Source organism: Rhinatrema bivittatum, chromosome 8 (assembly GCF_901001135.1).
Source record: "Rhinatrema bivittatum chromosome 8, aRhiBiv1.1, whole genome shotgun sequence".
Taxonomy (NCBI): domain Eukaryota; kingdom Metazoa; phylum Chordata; class Amphibia; order Gymnophiona; family Rhinatrematidae; genus Rhinatrema; species Rhinatrema bivittatum.
Window position 1 is genome coordinate 198,852,656 of NC_042622.1, and position 23,146 is coordinate 198,875,801.

Consider the following 23,146-nt stretch of genomic DNA (forward strand, 5'->3'; position numbering starts at 1 on the left):
CTTATGGAACTGATAAGTAATCAAAGCGACAAGCCCATGCATATAATGGGGAAGGGGGTTAAGCCAGGACTGGACCAACTTGTCCCAAAAAAATAAAATGGAGGCAGTTAGTAACCTTATAAGTCAGGGCTTCCCAAGCCTGTCCTGGGGACCCCATAGCCAGTCGGGTTTTCAGAATATACAAAATGAATCTGCATATCATGGAGACTCAGTATATACAAAGGTGGCTCGTGCATATTCATTTTGGATATCCTGAAATGGAATCCCCAGGGCATGTTTGGAAAGCCCTGTGACTTGTAAGTCTTATCGCATTAAATGTTGGCCTTCTACTTATTGGCAACGTTTTTTTGTGCATTAACATAGGGTAATCGATGCATTTATCCTCCTGACTTCGCTTGCATTCTAGCTGTGTTCATGGTGTACAGCAAGTCTCCTGTAGTCCAGACAGGCCTGAAGAAGGAAAGCCTCCTCCACTGTGCGTTCTCGGTGGACCATCAGGCAGACCCGTCCATCACGTGGAGCTTAAAGCAGAAAGGAGGGAGAACGAAAAGGCTGTTTAAGTACAATGGCTCCAAGAAACAGGTGGATCAGGAGGGTCAGCATGCCAAAATGGCCCTCGAAGAGATTCCCAAGGGAAATGCTTCTCTCCTCCTGAGAAGTACCACGTTAGAAGACCAGGGAATCTATTTGTGTGAAGTGTCTGTGTCTTCTCTTTACGTGGAACAGAACATTCAGCTGGAAATTCTGGGTAATTTTGCTTTATTCAAATTTAATTTAACCCTGGTGAAAGCACTTCCAGTTAGAACAGGATATAGATGAGGGGGGGAAGAAGGAAGTGGCCCCATGCATTAGTCACTATGAACAACTCTCCCCCCCAGGAGTCACACAGTGTACTCTAATGATCTCGTTTTGTTCACCAGAAAGTCCCAGAGTGACATTGAACACCGCCTCCCTGTCCCTAGTGGAAGGAGAGGACCAGAAGCTGGTATGCGATGTAGCCCACTATTACCCTCTGGACGTGCAGGTGCAGTGGTCGCGGGATCGGTCGGAAGGCAAGATGCTGCCGGAGCTGGTGAAGGGCGTCCTCTTCAGCAGTCACAAATACAATTCCGACGGTACCTACAGTCTCTCCAGCTTCTTCCTGCTTAAGGGTTCTCTCGCGGATGACGGCGTCAGATACACATGTCGAGTGCAGCATAAGAGCCTACAGATCCCCATCAGGAAGAGTGTAAAAGTGATGGTGACAGGTATATGTCGTGCCGATCAAATGAAAGTATTTAAATTATTATTATTTTTTTTTTTTAGTAACTTGAAAATATCGACCCCCACTTCAAAGTGAGAGGTCTGCCCATGGCCCCCTAATCCCAGGAGGTCTGGTAAATGAGACCCAAGCATCACTTGCAGCTCCCAGTTTTTACATTGCTTCCTCCCACCTCTGCCTGTTTGGGAGCGCAGTAGAGAATGGAAACCTCCTGTGTAGGTGGTTTCCCTGGTTTTGGTCAGTTTAATTCCCTGAGGATCCCGACTGCATCCCCTTGGGGTGATGGTAGATGCACAATGCATAAGCTATCAGTTCAGAGCCATTTGCACTACTCCTTAGAGTATGGCCTGTTCCATATCTGATATTCTTATTTATTTTCAAATTTTGAGTACACTTCTCCCAAAGAGAGGCTGCAAAGTAGTGAACAGTGGGTAAAATATGTAAGCACACCAAGGAGATCTTCTCTTTCAAAATGAAGTTATTCTGCAAATTATAATTGTGCAGCTGTACCACATTGGGCGCTTACCCTGAGACTGTGGTAGTTAAGCAACATTCAGCCTGGGGTATGCCGAACCACCAAGAAAACCTGAATAAAGCAGGAGATTGTGAAAAGTAGGCTGAGTGGTTATATATTATGTCATAGAACACTCTATACACAATCTGGTAAAAGCAAAACTTAGTTTACTAAATGTTGTAAATATATGGTATGAAATCAGCAAAGAGAAACAGTATCATAATAAATATCAGTACAAGCACACAACATTACAGTAGGCATTACGTAGATTAATCAAGTAAATAAGATTGCAATCACAGGGATAAGAATAAAGAAAAGATATTATACAAAGAATATTCTCCTCATAGGTTCTCCTTGCTATGGAATTGTTGAATGAACCATGAACAAGAGAGCAAATAGCTGGTTCTATTTGTGGAGTTCCCGGCGTTGTATAGTCTGTTTCAAGATTACACGACTCACTGTTATTCTCTCTGATTTTAGTCCAGTGTCTGCAAATTAGGTGTTTCAGTTTGCATCCATAGCGCTGACATTAGCCATCTGGAGTTGTCAAGCTATAGCAATTAAAACTCACAGTTGCAGTAAGATTTACGACACTGCATTCACATTACTTTCCTTTTCAGAATTAATGCAAAGTCCTCAGGACTTTGCAACCACCTATGTAGTTTTGAAAGTTTCCACTACTACTACTACTACTACTGTCACTTTTTATCATTTCCAAAGCACCAAATAAATTTTAACCATCACCACCACTAGGCATCTGCAATTCTGTACAGACACATGCAAGAGACAGTCCCTTCTCCATGGAGTTTACAGTCTAGTCAAGACAAACCTACATGACACCAAGAGTCTGTAGGAAAAGTATTATAGAAAAGTGGTTAAGATTTAAAAGCAACCTCTAAAAGATGAATTTTTAGACTGAATTTGAATATGGCCACAGAAGGAGCATGACACACTGACTCAGGATGCCCAGCTCAAGAAGGTGTCAGGAATTGGCTGTGGAGGAGAAGTGCACAGATGAGGACGACCTGCCTAATGAACAGAGATGACTCAGAAGGGTGTAGGGAGAGAGAAAAGAAGTAATGAGTTGCAGAGTTTTCTAAAGGGAAGAAGAAATCCAAGGTAGAGCAGAGTCCAAAAATCTAACTAAATACAGTGGTAAGTGGTATCAAAAGCAGCGGATAGGTCAGTGAGGATCATGTAGAGGCCCTCAGCCCTGGCCACAAAGAGGTCATGGAGATATCAACAAGAGCTACTGTGGAAGGTAGATGACAAAAGCCACACTGGAACGGATCCGGAACGGCTCACGATGAAAGGAAGCCAGGACAGCAGATGTGAGTGGTAGTCTGGATGCGAAAGGGAGCAGGGTGTTCAAGCAGTCTGGATGCGAAAGGGAGCAGAGGGATGAGCTGACAGCAGGGCAGATAGGGTCCAGTGAAGGTTTTTTGAAGAGTGGTGTGATAACAGCATGTTTGAAGGCAGAGGGATGACTTGAGTATGTGTTAGAGGGAGGGGAGATGGAACTGAGGAGCTGGGTGGGAGTGGTGGGGTCAGAGGAACAAGTAGTGAGCTTGGAGGAGATGATGGGCAGTTTCCTCCTCTGTGATTTCACAATTATTCCAGGACATGATAGGCCTGATTTTCAAAGCTATTTACACACATAAAACTGGGGTTTATGTATGGGTTTTATGTGGGTAAGTGATTATTATAAAATACCCTGGGGCTCTATTTGTGTAAAGGTATGGCTGTACTATTTTGCGAATTGCAGAGAGCTGTTCCAGAGGGCAGAGGTTTGTGTGTTTTGTTTTTTTAATTTAAAAAAAAACATGTGCATAAATTAATCCATAAGTTACATCCCCAGAAGAGGAGGTGTATCTTTACACAAATTAATCTGTGTGCAGATTCAGGCACTTACATGCAAATTTTCAAAGTGAACTTTTGTGTAGAATATTCGGGGAATGTCTGCGTGTAAAAGATAATGCAACCTTTATTCTGCCGTACACAGAAAAATGACCCTTAATTGTGTAAAAGTGTGAGGAAACGTCTCAGCTGGGGCTGGAACTCGCAGCCTTCTGGTCCGGGGGCAGAAGGAGACCCCCCGCTCCTGCTGGTGAAGTTGGGGTGGTAGGCTCTGTTATCTTTCCTCAGCTGTAGCTCTCTCTCACCATTAGCAGGGGCTCAATGCCGGAGCAATGGCTACAACTGGCCCCCGCTGAAATTCTGCCATAGGAAGGCTGGAAACCCTTGTGCATCACTCTGTTGTGTGTATATATAACCCTTCTGAAATGGACTGCACAGCGATGTTTATTCAATGACAAAGCACATAATAATCTTAAAGCCCAGCATTCGCCATGTAAGCATTGTGGAAGATCAGTATCTCTCCTTTGATTTTCTTCTCTTTGCTGGTTGGATCGAGAGGGCACCAGGCTGACTTCCAATGTTTGCAGGCCACAGCTTCTGTTAGAGGTGTGCTTGGAAAGAAATGTTTTGTTTCTCTGTTTAGTTTCAAGGGGAAGGGGAGGGGGGGTTGTTTCTTTGTTGTAGCACATGCTAAATGGTTTAATGGCGTACTAAAATGGTTTTAGCACGCGCTAACCTAAACTGCATTTCATGTTTTTGTCTTTTCTTTTGTGTTTTGGATTGGAAATGATACAAAGTGAAACGAAAGCAGTTGTTGTTGCTTCCATGTCGTTTCAAGTTGACAATGCATCTCCAGTTACTGTCTTTGTATTTCTGTGGCAGCTTCCCACGCCTGGACTCCATGGCTTCTGATACTCCTCATCCTTGTTTTGGCTGGACTGATCTTGTACTTGGTCACGTATCATCTCACAGGTACGAACGAGAAGGGCCGCTCCGTATAAAACCTGTGCTCGCTGTTAGAAAGGCATTGGCCAGCTCTGGCATTTAAGGTGCAGATCACCGAAGCATTTGGTTTCTGGCTGCTGCTAACTTCTAACCAACAAATCCATGTTGACAAAGCATGGTGGTGCACTCCTGTTTCAAATGGAAGACACTGACTAGCTGCTCTTTGAAAATGGGACCAGCCCTTTCCAGGGAAGTGGCTGGGAAACCCCGCCTCCCAAATGATATCCTCATTTACCCCAGGTTGGGGATATGAGCAGGTGCTAGACCCTTCAGATGTCCCTGTACTTGACCTAGAACATCAATTCCTAACCCATTTGGCCTGGTTTTCAGGATCTCTGCCATGGTTATGCATGAGATAGATTTATATACATTATAAACGCAGTATATGCCCAATCTATTGCAGGCACATTCGTTGTGGCTATCCTAAAACCCGATTGGTTAGGTGAGCCTTTAGGACTGGATTGGGAAATACTGATCTTAAGCAGTCTCTCTGAAGCCAGTGCCGAATAGTCGAGTTTTCAGGATATCCACCAGGTCCATGCTTGAGATAGATTTGTATGTAACCCCCGCCCCGCACGTGAATCGATCTCCTGCATATTCATGGTGGAAAGCCTGAAAACTCGATTGGCAGGGTGTGTCCCGAGGAGCTCCATCAGGACAACACCAAAGAGTTAACATGTGACTAGCACAAAGGGAAGGAGCTGGTGGTCAGCGAGGGGAGTGGACGGTTACAGGATCCTTGTGACTCTCATAGTTTGGGCTCATGTGGTGTGAATCACGGGAACGGTTCCCTTTCTGATCATGTGTGTGTGTTTTGTTTTTTTTCCCCCCAGTGAAAACCAGCAGCAAGGTAAGCCCTCCATTTACCTTCTTGCTCTCCCTTGTTACAGGAGCTTTCTAGTTTGTTCTTTTTAAGTACTTCAACATTATTTTTTTTTTTTTTATTTCAGAGAAAACCGTACTAGGAATAACCCAAAGTATTTCAGTCCAGCTCTTCCAAAAGGTAAGGGCCAAGAAAAACAGGCTACAAAAACTCTACAGCAAACTATTGGCAGGGCAGATTTCCTCATGCTCTTGTCGCATAATAATCATTTTGGATTTTCAGTCCTCCTTGCCACATGATGCTCAAGGTAGTTTACAGCATTATTAGAATTCAGGTACAGTAAGCCCCTGCCCCGAAGAGCTTGCAGTGTAATTGGGAATCTAAGGTAATGGAAGGTAAAGTGACTTGCCTAAGGTCACAGGGCATGCTGGTGGGGGAAGTGGGATTTGAAACACCACTGTCCCTTGTTTTCAGCCCATCACTGTAACCACCACGCCGCCACTCCTTCATCTCTTCCTTTCTGCCCATCTCATTTCTCTATGCCATCCCCTGCCTCTCCTTTTTCTCCCTTTATTCAGGACCCTTGGTTGTGGTGAAAATTGCATCTTCTTCCATAGAGTTTGATTAGGGCTGCAGCGGTCACGGGTTGCACTGAAAGAAAGCCAGGCAGCCAGAAACACGGTTGCCAACTGGTTCCAGTCCTAGTGTTTCTCCCTGGCGCACATAGACTTGCAGCTCTGAATTCCTAAAAAAAAAAAAAAAAGCAGGAACTCCAAAATTCATGCATTCAGTGCAGTAAAACCAGGAATGGATCCAGCCTAAGATATTGCACTGGAAAGAGGAGTGAATGCAGTTGGCTACTTAACCTGTCAGCAGAAATAGTATCGTGGTGGTGTCGAAGGAGAAAGCTAGAAAAGATCTCTCAGATGGATGAAAAGCTGCGCTTTCTAGCTGAAGACGCAGCCCTGTCAGACTGCGAGCCGTTGTTATCAGATCACCGTCCGTTACAATCAAGGAACATTGAGCCATTCAAAAACAACAAATGCTTCTTTGTTTGCTTGCACAGTTTGGTGTAAAGGGGGCAATTTCAAAGCCGTTCGCTCAGGCAGGTGGTGACTTCGCAGGGTAAACTGGCACTCTGAAAGTATCCCCCGTCCCTTGATCTGTGTGAAAGTACGCGTGCTCTTCCCTAGCACGCGCATGCTGAGCCCGTCTTTGAGGAGGCGTTCCCGGAGGAGGCGGGTATAGGTCAAGGAGGAAAAATAATGTGTGCAAGTCAGATTTTCAAAGCAATGTGTGCCAATTTTTCAGTTAAAATTTCACCTGCACAAAAAAAAAAAAAAAGGGTACCAAGGATGTGTGTGGCCCAGTATCCACACATCCTTGGTACCCGGGGATGGTTTTTGAAGGGGAGAAGTACCCGCGTGCTTTCCCTTTGAAAATTTGGCGCAAGGTTTGAGGGGCACCTAGGCGGAGGAGTTTGTGGATTGCTCCCTGAACTTCAACAGCAGACGGAGGCCCCTCCGAAGCTGATTGGCCCTGCTCCCCACCATCGCCATGAGGATCGCCTCGGCAGACCACCCCCCCTCCTGAAGGCCACAATTGGACCACGCCTGACACCAGCCGGCCCACCGCAGGCTCTGCCTACCTGCTGACATCAGCGGAGCGACGAGGGACACCCTTAAAACCAGTGCCGGTGAACCATAGGCACCGCGTGCCGTGCGCTGAAAGGGCCTGCCCTTTAGCGTGCCTCTTTGCGCTACCCTTGGAGCTGCACCTTCATACTACTCGCCTCCTCTTAGTGTTAATTCCACTCCTTTCCCCCTTCCCCCTTCCCCCTAACCTATCTGTACTCTTCATCTCCCCAAAGTCCACACCCCCTTCCCGATCATGTCAGCACTACCGATTCCCATCATCCAACACTCCCCACGCTACTTTAAAAACCTCTCCCATACAATCCTACCTCTCATTCAAGATCCCTAATACCCATCATGTTATCCCCCTGACACAATTTCTCGGCCTCACAGCCCTCTCCTTTATCCTCTTCAATTCCTAATCCCTAACAAAGAAAACACCAATCCTTAATGACATCCTCCTCGATGACAATCCAGACATCTGTACCATAACAGAAACCTGGTTTAAACAATCCGACCTAGTTCCTCTAAACCACCTCCCCTCTCACCTATATGATATTTTCTCCTTACCCAGGCTCAAAAAAAGAAGAGGGGGTATCCTTCTAGCTGCTAAAAAAGAACTTAGACTTAAATCCCAAACTGTCCATACCTCCCCAAAATTTGAAATTGGATTTTTCAAATTCTCACAACTCCAAATATGCCTTGTTTACTTCCCCCCCCCCCCCCCCCCCCAGGCCTCCTTGAAAACAATGCCTCTCCATTTATTGAATTCATTGCTGACAATCTCAATATGGACATACCAGCTGTCCTGCTTGGAGATTTCAACCTCCACATAGATGCCATTCCCCCATCCCCATCCTGCGAAAACGTCCTTGCCTCTATGAATGCCATTGGCTTTAAACAGATTATAACTGGCTCTACACACAAAGCAGGCTGATCCTTAGATCTAATCTTCATTAACTCTCACATCCACTCGAGGTGTTCCCCAAGGCTCCTCACTATCCTCCGCCCTTTTCAACATATAATACTGCCTCTCTGCCACCTTCTATCCAGTCTAGGACTCACCCATTTCATCTACGCAGATGATGTTCAAATCCTTATCCCCTTTACCGATTCCATCTCCAAAATCTGGGAAATCTGTCTCTCATCTATCACTCTCCTCCTCTCCAGTCTAAACCTCTCCCTCAACTCCTCCAAAACTGAACTTATTATTATTTCACACATTGAACACTACTGACATGGACACCCTCCTCCCTTCAACCCCCTTCTCCCAACACGTAAGAAACCTTGGCCTAATAATAGATTCCCAACTCGACCTCAAAAAATTCATAAGCTCCACCATGAAAGAATGTTACTATAAACCTCATGTCCTCAAAAAAACTTAAACCCCTCCTCCACTTTAATGACTTCCACACTGTCCTACAGGCCATAATATTCTCCAAATTAGATTATTGCAACTCCCTCCTGCTAGGTCTCCCTTCCTCCACCATCAAACCCCTTCAAATGCTACAAAATGCCACTGCTAGAGTTCTCACTAACACTCGCAGAAAAGACCATATCACCCCCATCCTCAGAGACCTCCATTGGCTCCTTATCCCCTGCAGTTAGAACTTTGAAAATGCACTTCAGAGTCTTCCCGGTTCTTTCAGGTCTGTCATATAAGATAGTGCTCTGTCTCTACCTTCTCCCAGAAAACGCAAACTACCGGGAAGAAATAAAAGGAGCTTAGTTCTCATTAATTGCACAGAGGGTATGGCATCCTGGCCCCTCGGGATCAATACTGTAGCTACATTACATACATATATACATACATACATTACATACATACATACATACATGCACTCACTCTCTCACACTTTCCTGACCAGCTGTTGATTTGGCTGGTCACTCGGCTACTTTATTTGAATGGTCAAGGATCCTGCCAGAGGGTGGAAAGTACCCCAGAAGGGCCTGCAGCAGGTAATGGTCATATGTGGATCTGTAATGGGCCTTATTACTTTACAAGTAAATTTTTAAAGCCTTCCGCGCCTTAAAAAAAAAAAGGGGGGGGTTACACATGTGATTGGGCCTTGCATGCGCCGCGCCCATTTCACAAAGGGCCTGGCCCCCGCTGAAAGAAAGGGGCGGGCCGGGACAGCGCCATGCGACGCTGTCCCAGGGAAGCGGGAGCCGGCAGGCACCCGGAAATTAATTCTGCTCCAGAGGAGCAGCAAGTAGTAAAATAAAAAAATTGGGGGTTACTTAAGTAAGATTTAGGGGACGGGGAGGAGAGGGGAAGAGAGCTGAAGGGGAGGGTTAGGGATAGGAAAGTTCCCTCCCAGTCACTGTACAGAACCTGAAATAATTATGCAATGCCCATTAATAACATTTATTATTTATTTTAAGGTTTTTCTATACCGACGTTCGCAGAGCATCACATCGGTTTACAAGTAACATGTGGAGGAAACAGTGTAACAAAAACATAAAACTGTGCATTACATTTAAAGAAGAACATGAATATAGGGCAGAAAATTAGGATATAATATAGCTTATGATATGACGAAGAGCAGTATAATGTAATTTAAGGCAACCTATGGAAATATAATTTAATATGATGTAATATAAAGCAATATAACATTGGGGGTGGAGAAGGGGGGTATTGAGGCATATGAGTGTAAGGTGGGGGTTGCATTATGTAAATGCTTGTTCGAACAGTCAGGTTTTTAGTTTGTTTTTTTTTTTTTTAATTTGTGGTTGCAGGATTCGAGACATAAGTCAGGTGGCATAGCATTCCATTCCCTGTACGTACCAGGATCAGTCCAGACGGTGGGTTATATCCCCCGTCCAGCAGATGGAGTCAGAGCAAACTTCGAAGGGTGCTGGCATATAAGCTGATGCACCCTCCCTAGATCCTCAGTATCTCTCTGACTCCAGCAGATGTGAGGAGGGGAACCCATTGCTTCCCCTAGCTAGTGGCTTCTGTTCCACATTTTGGTCTTCTTTCTCTTATTTCTCTAAGGTGGTCTCGTCGTTCCACTTGAATCAGACGGTGGAACTACTGTCCTTCTTGGCGGATGCCCCCAAGTCGCTCTGTCGCCTGGACGTAAAGCGCATCCTTCTACACTACCTGGAGGTGACCAACGACTTCCGGGTATCCGATCATCTCTTTGTACTCTGGTCCGGGAATAAAAGAGGCCATCAAGCATCTAAGACTACTATTGCGCGATGGCTCAAAGAAGCGGTGGCATCTACGTACATTGCCACCGGTAGGGATCCCCCGACAGGGATCAAGGCTCATTCCTTACGCTCCCAGGCCACGTCCTGGGTGGAGTCTCAGCAAGTCTCCGCTCAGGAAATCTGTCGGGCAGCGACTTGGAAGTCCCTGCACACGTTCTCCAGACATTACCGGCTCCACTTGCCGGTATCTGACTCAGGCTCCTTTGGGGACAGGGTAATTCGAGCAGGGTTCTCTGGGACCCACCCGGTGTAGGGAAACTTTGGTCCATCCCACCGTCTGGACTGATCCTGGTACGTACAGGGAAAAGAAAATCATTCCTTACCTGCTAATTTTTGTTCCTGTAGTACTAAGGATCAGTCCAGACGCCCACCCTGGTCTTGTTTGGATCTAGGGGTACACCTGCTCTTGCGGTTGCTCTCCTGTCCTACTGTTCAGCCTTCTTTCTGTTCTGTTGTTCGTTTATTCATACTGGTTCGAGAGTTTTCTTTGCAAGTTGCATTGTTTCGATTTCTACAGTTTCAATTGCAAATATGCTTGATCCATCCTGTCAAGTACTCTGTCTTGGCTTTGATATTCTCGATACTGAGGACCTGGGGAGGGTGCACCAGCTTATATGCCAGCACCCTTCGAAGTTTGCTCTGACTCCATCTGCTGGACGGGGGACATAACCCACCATCTGGACTGATCCTTAGTACTACAGGAACGAAAATTAGCAGGTAAGGAATAATTTTCTTATTTGAAGGTCCAGCTATGGAGAGTGCTTTTTCTTTTGTGCTAGAGAGGCGGGTGGGTTTAGTGGAAGGTATGTGTAGTGTGCCATTGTATGCAGATCTGGTGGGTCTATTGGATGTGTGGAAGTGTAGTGAGTCATTGAGCCAGTGTATGTCAGGGTTTCAGAGAGGCTGGTTAGAAGAATCTTGTGGCTGATAGTGTCAAAGGCAGAGGAGATGTCAAGCATTGCAAGGATGTAGGAATCGCCATTGTCTATGCCTTTTAGGAGAGTGTCAGTCAGGGAGATTAGGAGGGTTTCAGTAGTGTGGAATTTGCGGAAGCCAAATTGAGAGGGGTATAGGATGTTGTATTTTTCAAAGTGATCAGAGAGTTGGGTGTTTATTATTTTTTTCCATAGGTTTGGCTAGGAAGGGTAGGATTGAGAGGTTATTAATGGGCATTTTCAAAGTTCTAACTGCAAGGGGATAAGGAGCCAATGGAGGTCTCTGAGGATGGGGGTGATATGGTCTTTTCTGCGAGTGTTAGTGAGAACTCTAGCAGTGGCATTTTGTAGCATTTGAAGGAGTTTGATGGTGGAGGAAGGGAGACCTAGCAGGAGGGAGTTGCAGTAATCTAGTGTAAGACACTTCACAACCCTGACATACACTGGCTCAATGACTCACTACACTTCCACACATCCAATAGACCCACCAGATCTGCATACAATGGCACACTACACATACCTTCCACTAAACCCACCCGCCTCTCTAGCACAAAAGAAAGAGCACTCTCCATAGCTGGACCTCCAGATTGGAATGCTCTGCCACCTGACCTATGTCTCGTACCCTGCCACCACAAATTAAAAAAACCAAGCTAAAAACCTGGCTCTTCGAACAAGCATTTACATAATGCAACCCCACTTTACACTCATATGCCTCAATACCCCCCTTCTCCACCCCCAATGTTATATTGCTTTATATTACATCATATTAAATTATATTTCCATAGGTTGCCTTAAATTACATTATACTGCTCTTCGTCATATCATATTATAAGCTATATTATATCCTAATTTTCTGCCCTATATTCATGTTCTTCTTTAAATGTAATGCACAGTTTTATGTTTTTGTTACACTGTTTCCTCCACATGTTACTTGTAAACCGATGTGATGCTCTGCGAACGTCGGTATAGAAAAACCTTAAAATAAATAATAAATGTTATTAATGGGCATTGCATAATTATTTCAGGTTCTGTACAGTGACTGGGAGGGAACTTTCCTATCCCTAACCCTCCCCTTCAGCTCTCTTCCCCTCTCCTCCCCGTCCCCTAAATCTTACTTAAGTAACCCCCAATTTTTTTATTTTACTACTTGCTGCTCCTCTGGAGCAGAATTAATTTCCGGGTGCCTGCCGGCTCCCGCTTCCCTGGGACAGCGTTGCATGGCGCTGTCCCGGCCCGCCCCTTTCTTTCAGCGGGGCCGGGCCCTTTGTGAAATGGGTGCGACGCGTGCAAGGCCCAATCACATGTGTAACCCCCCTTTTTTTTAAGGCGCGGAAGGCTTTAAAAATTTACTTGTAAAGTAATAAGGCCCATTACAGATCCACATATGACCATTACCTGCTGCAGGCCCTTCAGGATGCCATACCCTCTGTGCAATTAATGAGAAATAAGCTCCTTTTATTTCTTCCCTGTAGTTTGCGTTTTCTGGGAGAAGGTAGAGACAGAGCACTATCTTATACGGCAGAGCTGGGAAGACTCTGAAGTGCATTTTCAAAGTTCTAACTGCAGGTGGCGCTGGAGGATTGCTGAAAAGACTGAGCTAGGGCCCATCTTTTTTTTTTTTTTTCTCACATGCACTGAATTTTATTTATTGTAGGCAGTAGGTCCCTGAAACCCAGCAGCAGTAGATAGTAGTTACTGGGTTGAGCAGCCGGCCATCTACTCATCAATGTTAAAAAAAAAAAAAAATGTTTTTTTTCACCCTATCCCATACTGCTGGCAAATCACACGTCCTCTGTCATTTTGCTTTCATAATTTTTTTAAAATTTTATTATTACTGCTGGCAAAAGCCAGATACGGTATCCGGGGTCATGTCACTACCTATCCTGATCCAAGTGGGTAAGATCTGCATGGGTGGCCAACGCAAGGGCGCAGCCTGCAAGGATTTGCACCATAAGTCGCATTATTGTAGCGCAGGACAATCAGTAAGACACGCACAGATGTAAGAGCCTATTATCTGCCTCTTTAATTCCTAGCCTAGGGTACTCTGGGATTTCAAAAACTACAGATCCCAGTGTGGCTGAAGATTTCCTGAAAACCAGGCCTGCTTGTAGCTCTTGAGAACTGACTGTGATTCTGTGCCTTCTCCATCAGTCTAGTGCAAAGGCTGAGAAGTTGGAGAGAAGGCTCTCAGCTGCTGTCAGTGTTCAAATGCTTGTGCATGGTTCTGTTTTAACAGGAGAAGGACTTAATATATTCAGGCGTTGGTTAGGTTCTGTGCAGAGAGCCCTGCTTCCTGTAGCAGCATGGGGGTAAATTTTGAGGCACCGATATTTAAATTCAATGATACCTTTGCATGAATTAGTAAATAATGTAAACATTTATACAATGTAAAACTTTTCCACGTTATAAAAGTGGTTTTTCACCTGTTGTGTTTTGGATAGTTTCTTTATTCTGTTTTGTATTTCTTTCATTTAGTTTCATCTTTTTACTTTATACTGATTTCTATCTCGACTTCTCTCCTCTCATGCCCTCTGTCACTAGAGCCTGACTTTTTCTCTGAGAAAGGGGCCTTTATTATTTTGCCTGCCTCCACCTTGTTTACTGTTCTCTTCTTCTCTCCTGCATTTTATACCTTCCTCCAACCTCTCAGTTCCTCTTACCTGCAGCCTTGCCACCCTTCTCCTGGCTCCTGTGCCAGGGTGGAGTAGTAAAGGAAGAAATATGATTAATTTGGGGGAGGTAGATAAAGAGTTCTACTAGCACAGCTCAGGGAGCTGCTCCTTTAGCTCAGAAGTAGAGATCCTGGGGGGGTCAGATAATTGCAGGTTCAGATCCTGAGGGGGGAAAGAAGCAGCATACACAGCAGGCATCAAAATGTCATACCGTCTATTCTCCCCTTCTCTGCCTGCTCCCTTCCATTTAATGCAGGTAAACTTACACTACCTGTGTAAAAACATAACCCATTTACCCATGTAAATGGTGGTTGAAATTGCCCTCAAGTGATTTTAGGTGGTGCCAGCACCGAACTGCATCCCCACAAGCCACCACTGCCTTTGTGATTGAAGCATTGAAGGGGGACCGGAACAGTGTTGGCTTTTTTTTTTTGCATTAGGTTTCCTTGCAAACACGGGCACATGCATGGCATTCTTGTATTCCTTCAGACATCCAGTGTTTACACGATTATGTGGTCAAGAAGCAGAAGTGGACATTAAAATATTTTATTTCTTTTGAACTTTGCAAAGACACAGTTAAGCAACAAAATATACCATTTGTGAACCTTTTAGAATTTTTTTTATACATACAGTAACAATACAACATGCCATGGCAGCAATAAATTAAATTTACAATATGTACAAACGGAGGCAATCAGACTCTAGAAAGCACCAACGCTCTAAAAAAAATAACTTTTTTTTGTCATATAACGTTTCTGAGATTTTAACACACTCAGAAATTATTTTCACATTCTAAAATTATGAACTGATCATCGTTTGCAATATGCTGGATTTTTACATGGCTACATTCAAGAAATTAAAAAAAAACCAACATGAAAGCATGCTTTAGAGTTAGCGTGGTGGTAGAGTGGCCCTTTTTTTTTTTTTCTTCCAGTTTTCTAGACAAAATCAAATTTCATTGGCTTGAATGTAGAAAATGAAAAGCACAATGATAGAAAATCAAAACAAACCAACCACGCATAAATAAGCATCTCGCAAGCGCTACACACAAACAATGAACTTCAATTACACACAGAAACAGCTCGAACAACGGCGTGTTGGTCAAGCACAGACTTAAGGGAGAGAACAGTACTGAAAATAGGTCAGCCGAAATATTAAAGATGAGACAAACTCACGAATGACATCCAGGGGATTGGGGGAAGGGAGCCCACCCAAGAGTTATTCTACATTGAGGACCAATAAAAAGCTATAAATAGCCTTGGGTAGTCTGCAGCTGCAGAGAGGCTCATAGGAAAATCCATTGCTCTATAAAAAGCCTCCCAGAAAGTGCTACAGCAATCTACAGATTGTTTGGTGGTCTTCACCATTGTAGTAGTGACAATAAATAATTATAAATATACTGCAGTAGTATCTTCTGATAAGCTGAGATTGATATGTCAGGGAGTGACGCCACATTATTCAGTGGAATTATAGTAATATATGGTATATTACAAGACTATCTTTTGTCAAAAGAAAATCCAGAATAGTCTATTCCTGTACTAGGTTAATTAATGTTCTGGGATGCAAGTTGTTGGAAACCATGAAGAGCAAATAGAATGGTAGGAGTTATTTGGAAAGGAATGGAGAATACCATTTTGCCATGGTATCCATGCTGCGACCACACATGGAGTATTGGATGTAGTTCTGGTTGCCCCACCTCAAAAGAGACAGCGAAACTAGAAAAGGTGCAGAGAAGGGTGACAAAAATGATAAAGGGAACAGAAAGGCTAAACACGTTAGAGCTATTCAGCTTGGAAAAGAGATAACTGAGAGAGGATGTGATAGAAGTTTATAAAATCGTGAATGGTGTGGCATGAGTAAAACAGGAACCATTATTTACCCTTTCAAATAACACTAAAACAAGAGGATGCATCATGAAACTAACAACCAGCAGGTTTAGAACAAATTATAGACTGTATTTTTTTCATACAGCTTATGATCAAACTGTGGAATCTCTTGCCAGAGGATGTGGTCAAGGCACGTAGTTTAGCGAGATTAAGAGGTTTGGAAAGTTCCTGGAGGAAAAGTCCATAAACCATTATTATCCAGTAGACTTGGGAAAGCCATCGTTTATTCTTGGAAGTAAGCAACAAGGAATAGTGTACTTTTGGGGATTTGCTGCATACTTATGAGCTGCCCTGGCCACTTTTGGAAGCAAGATATTGTGCTCGGTAGACCTTAGTCTAATCCAGCATGGTCTGTCTTGTGTTCTTAAGGACTCTACTCAGGCCACGGACAGAAATGGTAAGAGTGAGGAGGTTAGCATTCAAAACTACAAAAATCCAGGAGGACAGGCAGATTAATCGGGAAAACCAAAGGCAAGAGGGTGGTTTAGAAGAGCAGAGGCCCAAATGAAGGAGAAAATTGCCCAATCAATGAAAGGGGATAAATCTTTATTTAGATATATAAAAGAGGTGAAAAAAATCCCTAAGAGGAATAGGTAACAAAGGGAATAAGTGGGATTTGCAAAGAGAACTGGCAAAGGGCAGAAATGTTATCAAACTTATTTTTGTGTGTGTGTTTGCAGAAGCAGAAGGCGATGGATGTAAGACGGGAAATGGTATTAATATACGTAAAATGATAACAAACCAAATTATGAAGGAGAAGCTGCTTGAAGTACCTGCAGAAACGAGAGCGGAGCTGGGATCCAACGGTGTACATCCCAGGATACCATCTGAACTATAACACGTACTGACCCCCTTATGGCTTTATTCAGCTGGAATGTGGTACTGCTACATGAAGGTGGGGACGGGAACGAGATGGACAATTCAACATCCTTTAGTCCATGACATGTAGGGAGCAAAACTATGGAAGCTCTACCAAAGAAAAAGACAGTGGGACACCTTTCAAGAAGTGGAGCACAGGGTACCACACAACATGGGTTCACAAAAGGAAGATCCTGCCAGGCAAACTTGATTGAGTTCTTTAACGAGGTAACAAGAAAGCTGGATCAAGAAGATGCCTTAGCTATTCTCTCTGCATTTCAATAAGACTTTTGACACTGTTCCACATTGAAGACTGGTAAGCAGGCTGGAAGGCATATTGGTAAGGCAGAAATATACGGGGTGAGGAACTTTTAGCGTGGTGGAAAGCAGAGAGTGATGGTAAATAAGAGTCCACTTTGGCGAAGGCAAAGGTATCAGTCCAGGTACCCCTGGGCTTAATACTAGGACTGGTTCTTCCTAATATCTTTCTTAGCAAAATTGTTGAAATATGCGTTCTTGCAGATGGTAAAGAAATCTGTAACAGAGTAGATGGCACTGGAAAGCGTGGGAAAACAAAAAGGGGCTTGAGATAACTAGAAGAATCAAGAGTTTGGAAAATGAGCTTCAGGGTAAAAAAAAAAAAAGTATGACTATACAAGTCTAAACTTCCAGCAATCGGGTCTTGCAGCTGAAGGATGATGGAGCTGGCACGGATTCCCTAAAAATATTTCAAACAAAAAAAAGTGTGAAATTCTGGATTTGGGACTATTCATCACTTAGAAGGCTGAGAACTGGAAACTGTTGAATACGAAAGGCATCTAGGAGCAATCATTTTCAGATGGCCTCAAAGTAGGTAGTCAATGTAATAAAGCAACTGGAAGAGCTAACAATAGGGCCGATGCAATTAAAATGTGCTGAGCACTCAGTGCCCGCTTTCCTAACGCACCCCTCCTGGGGGCACCACGCAATATTTAAATTAGGGGTCGCTTGCGCGCCCCTAGCACCTCCTTGACAAAGGGAGCCCACAAGCGGTCGGCTGTCCGTCAGTTTAGAAAACTGATGCCAAATTTATCAGTGGCCGTTTCCCTAAATCGGCCCACAGCCAGGGGTCAGGAAATGGACGCTTGTTAACTGAGCGTCCATTTCCTGAACCCGGCTGCCAGCACTTTTTAAAACTTTTTTTTTTTTTTTTTAAATTTTGTTTTAAGATTTTGTTCCTTCTGCTTAATATCACAACAATATTAAGTAGGAGGATGTATAGGGCAGCCATTAATTTTTGAGAGTAAAAATGTGCGCTATTAGTTTCGACGTGCGTTGTGTAGGCGCTAAGAGGATTAGGTAACGCCTATGCAAACCGCATCTGCGGGTTAAACAGTGTGCTCGGCTGAGCGCACTGTATTGCATCAGCCCCAAGATGCTCAGTGGCATAAGTAGAGGTATTAGCAGGATCCCTCACCTTGAGTACCATGTTCCCTTCTGGGGACCATACTACTATAAGAAAAGAGAGGATGGAAGAGGTTCCAAAATGCACTACTCAGCTGTCACAAGGCCTACAAGGAACAGGTCCAGATTTAGGCATAGGTACCTACCTAGGACAGCAGATTTTGAAGGTATCAAATATGCAGGCTTTGCATTAGGGCCATGTGCTGGCAGAGCTTCAAAGGGGACATTGCCATGGCTCTCTGCCTAAGGGCGCCAAAATCTTAAATCCGGCCCTGACAAAGAGAGGCTTCAGACACTCAAAATGAACTTGTGGAGGAAAGAAGAGAAGGAAGGGGGACATGACAGAAACATTCAAATGTTTGACAGACTACAATCAAATACGGAATAGTGAAACTTTCCATAAAGCCAAAAATAAAATTTGTTTAATGTTATTGTATAATGTGTTTGATCTGCCTTTGCTATACAATTGCACTATATTTCTGTTTCATTGTACATCGCCTTGTAGCCCAATAGGAAAGAGGTGGTTTGTAAATCCAAAAATAAAGAAATAAGAAGAATTCAAGGGGGTCAGGATAAGAAGTTGCAGGGAGGAAAATTCAAAGAAAGCACGGTTCTGATGATAGATTCCTACAATTTCCTATCCACAAGAGGAAGCCAAAACCATGACAGTCTTTAAACGTGCTTGGGACAGACACCGAGCAGAGGGAGGCTGACAGGGGCAGGATAACTGGGCTAAAGGGCTTGCTCTGTCGTGTGGCATGTTAGATGGCCAAAGAGGGCAGATTGCATGCCCGTGGGCAGAGTGCTGCTGCAGCTGGCTTCCAAAAAGGCTGGGCACGACGGGCACACAGTGCCCAGGGCACTAACCTGAACGATAAGCCTGATTTGGGACGGATATGGAGGGCAGTGGTAGGACCGAGTTTTGAGAGGTTGGATGGAAGACATGGGAGGGGAGGTGGCGTTGGATTTAAGCATGCAAATGTATGTACTTAAGAATCTACAGCAATAGAAAACTACAGAGCAAGCCTTGCAGCATTTACATTCGCTCTTGTCCCTGCTGTGCACTGGAGAACGTATATTACCAGAGATGATCCTCCCTCTGCCTCACCTGGGCACCTGCCCACCTTCCAGTAAAAAAATCACTATTAAGGCACTGCTGGCGCACACAACCCACATGCCTTTGTTAGGTGGCACCTCACATGGTCACCTAGAGCCAGCTGTAGCCTTAAAATATTTATTCACCTTTTTCGCATTTTGACTAACTAAAGCAATAAAACGAAAATGGTAGCAAAAAGTAAATCATAGTGTCATTACGTACAGAAATGTACAATTTTCGGCTTATTTTCCACGTTCTTAGTGGGTGGCATATTTCCAAGGCTATCAGTGATAGGCATGCGTCCACTAAGAACACAAGTTAATTAAGTTACTGCAAGACTGTTGGATTAGATCATGATGTGCGATTCAGTAGTACCCTTAGAAGCAATGGAGCCACTGTGGTACTATATTGTAATGTCATAATATTTCTCACATTATCTTGCAAATGAACTTGTGTCAGGCTACAGTAGGGTCAAGGATTATTGAGCACAACGTAAATGATGGAACTGGAATGGCGTTTATGATTTGTGGCACAGGAAGTCACATTCCTTCACATCTTACATCTTTCACCAGATGCTACATCTTATATCTTTCACCAGAACTTCAATGTATGCACAGGGGGAAAATACATTAATCAGCAGCCATCCTATTCCTTTTAACAGTGAATAATACCCACATTCAAGTAGTCAGTCTGTCTCGCTGTAATAGGAATAATATACAGTGTTTGTTTCGCCACAGTATTTATGCTAATTCTGTTAAATCAGTGCAGCAGCATTAAGAGGTTAGAATATATTCTTTGTATATAGAAAACGGAGGTTTCATTCTTTGTTTGCCCCCCAAATTTCTCATGAATGTGCACAAGAAATGGGGAGTTACCAAGAGCCTTGAAGCGAACTGATTGCTACCTCTGCTGTCATGGACCGTGTTCTGGAAGAGGTTGTGCCCTTGTTGACTTTTGCAGAAAAAAAGTAGTTAGGATTGGTGCATGTGGTGACAGTTCTAGAGTAAGCCCTCTCCATAAGATTGCTCAACATTTTGTTTCAACTATTCCATTGCATTATTTCACCTCTAAGTCACACCCACTAAATTGCAGCATTGAGTTATAGTCCTTGGGACATTATTCACAAATTTGGGGTGTGGAATTGTAACTAGCAGCCGGTTTTCCCCATTTGTGATTTATTTATTGGCTTAGCACGAGCCGCTAGCGTTCACAGCTGTCTTCATTCTATGTAGATGCAATAGTAGATTCCTTCTTTTTAAAAACTCCTTTCAGTAAACTGGTGCTCTAGACTGTGCAAACCTATTCATTTAGAAGTTAACTACATAAAAGTAGAAGGGGAGGCTTTTCAACCTGTCATCAGCTGGAAGGTAATAAATATACAGTTATGTAACTACATTGTTCAAGATTCTACGGCACAATTTAATACAAAATCCAGCTAATGTTGAGATAGCCAGTTTATTTCAAGGGATATCCATTATGTCTTCAGTATAAACTAATTGGGAATAGCAGCTATTTATTTCTCATTCTTGGTCATATTTTGCCTATTGAGCTGTAAGTATACCATACACATGCACAGTGCTTCAAAGCAGAATGCAGATCTTTGGGTGGGTTTATAAGGAAACAAGAGAATTTGTGTTGTTGATGTCATCACTGTTCTTACTCTGCACATGGGTTTCAAACACCACTGTTACATGAAAGTTTGGAAGTGGAAAACAAACTTATTTGCCTGCACAGCTCAATTGCTGTTGTCTTCCATACCTTACATCTACCGCCTGAGTCTGACAGTTCTTCACTGTGTACAAGGTAGACAGAACTTTGGTTTAACATTTTGGGGTGGATTTTAAAAGGGTTACGCGCATACGTTACGCACGTAACCCTTAAAAAAAAAAACCTGCGCGCGCTGAGTCTATTTTGCATAGGTGCGCGCAAGCCCCGGGACGCACGTAAGTCCCGGGGCGTGTCTGGGGCGGCACGACGTTCGGGGCGTTCCGGGGGGCGTGGTGCCGGCCCGGGGGCGTTCGGGGGGGTGTGTGGCCGAGGCCTACGGACCAGCCCTCAGGTTGGGTGATGGTGCGCCAGTGGGCCACCGGTGCACGCGAGTTAGGCCTGCCTCGAGCAGGCGTAACTTTTGCGATACAAGTGGGGGGGTTAGGGAGGGGAAGGTGGGGGGAGGCGGAAGGAAAGTTTGTTTGCGCCTGTTGCGCGAACAAAAGTACGCGCTCGCGCTTTTTTAAAAAATGTACCCCTATACCTAGAAACATGATGGCACCACCCGCTCAGCCAGTTTCTAACCCAGTCAGTCACACTAGGATCCATCCCAAGAGTGCACACTTTATTGAAAAGGCTCCTGTGCAGAACCACATCAGAGGCCTTTCTGAAATCCAAATCCATATCCATTGCGCTAGCCCTCTCCCATGATTCATCTCTCTAGTCGCCCAGTCAAAGAAACTGATCAGATTTGTCTGACAAGATTTACCTCTGGTAAAAACCATGCTGAAAGACAGTGCCTCCAGCTGCATGACAATGCCAAACAGCAGGTTGGAGTTTTGGGAAAATTGAAATCCCCACATCCTATCAGAACCGGAGCCTGATAAACCAAAAAGTCTTCCCATAGGAACAGACTTAAGAGCAAACCCTTGGAAAATCCAGCCCTGCATGTTCTATGGACGTCTTCCAGGGCACTGGCGAGACCAAATCCTACTTAATTCTCAGGAATCAAGGGCCAAAGTGGAACGGATGGCAAGCAAATGTGTCAACATGGACTGTGTCTTTCTGAAAACTCGAGACTGAGTTAAGTATAGAGTATGGCAAATCCAAAAGGCCAAAGACCAAACCCGTCTCGGGAAATCCCAACAAAAAGAAGGATGTCAATAATTTTCAAAAGTCCACTTGTTTTCAATTGTACTGTGGCACCGTTGCCTTCTCTTTCTATAGGGAATAGTCTGCCTGTCTGGGTGATGGTTCGGCTCCCTAATCTTAACATATGTTGTTAGCTGTCTTGTCCCACTGATCTCTGCTTCATAATTCATTTCTAAATGTGGGAGGGCCTGGTGAGTTGACTGGGTCATTTTCTTCTTCCCTCTGCGCGTGGCCGATGTGCTGGTCAGAAAGATGGGAGAAGATTCTGGTCAGAGCTGAGAGAGAGAGAAGCCCGACTCATCTGTTTGCAGTAGTCTGGGGAAGGGGAGAAAGCCAGCCTTCTGTCCCCGGTATCTTTAGTCTGTATAGAGGGCCGCACATGCAGCATACGTCACTATAAATAGCTGCTGCCAAGGGATCCAGCAGTTGGATGGAGAGGATCCCTGGTTTGGCTTTCTATAGGGAAAAGAAGACCCTGAGCTGAGCTGAGCTGAGCCTCGCGCGTGAACCATGATCTTCACAGGAGGGGTGAGGTACCCGTCCAGAGGTAACCTGAAAGGATAAAGTAGAAAAAAGAGAGAGGGGCCCAGAAAGTGCTCTCACCCAGGAGTCCAGAGGAGAGAAGAGAGAGGTGGTAGGCAGGAGAAGAGTCAAGCAATTGGGTACCGAACAGGGTCCTTGGAGAGTCATGGAGCCCCAGCATCTGTCCAGGGGAGCTTTAAACTCCAGAAATGAGGGAACCCCAGGAGGGTGCATCGGGAAGGATTAGCACCTCCAAAACAAACAAACAAACACACATACACATTGTAATATCTCAGTACCTGCCTTTGGATTTTCACTACTAAAAGACACCCAATTTCCATTTTCTGATTTAAACTGTCTTAGTAAAAACTTTTTATTTTGGAATATCAATGCATTACCAGGAAAAGGGCTTGAGCCTGAAGCGAATAATCCCTCCTGCTGCATCGATACCAGAGACCTGTAGGCCAAGACAAAGCCCTGGTATTGCGTATACCTCCCAAGCTTAAAGATGGACCTGGAAGGGGGAGGTTCTTTCATAAAACAATCCAAAGGGTTTTTTTGCTCG

The 23,146-nt window shown here is 44.3% G+C and overlaps 1 protein-coding gene across 3 annotated transcripts in view; it reads left to right on the forward strand.

Moving 5' to 3' along the window:
- LOC115097044 (tapasin-related protein-like) overlaps positions 1-18,535 on the forward strand; it is a 49,773-nt gene extending 31,238 nt beyond the window's left edge. Inside the window, exons 4-9 of one of the 3 annotated variants that reach the window (XM_029612464.1) lie at positions 407-748; positions 921-1,247; positions 4,515-4,604; positions 5,471-5,487; positions 5,588-5,640; positions 10,093-10,686. In XM_029612464.1, the coding sequence (XP_029468324.1) occupies positions 407-748; positions 921-1,247; positions 4,515-4,604; positions 5,471-5,487; positions 5,588-5,602 (791 nt within the window). In that variant the 3' untranslated portion in view covers positions 5,603-5,640; positions 10,093-10,686. Of the gene's footprint in view, positions 1-406; positions 749-920; positions 1,248-4,514; positions 4,605-5,470; positions 5,488-5,587; positions 5,641-6,038; positions 6,140-10,092; positions 10,687-16,483 lie in introns of those variants that run through there. The other 2 variants (XM_029612465.1, XM_029612463.1) reach the window with 2 other exon arrangements.
- The last annotated feature ends 4,611 nt before the right edge of the window (positions 18,536-23,146 follow it).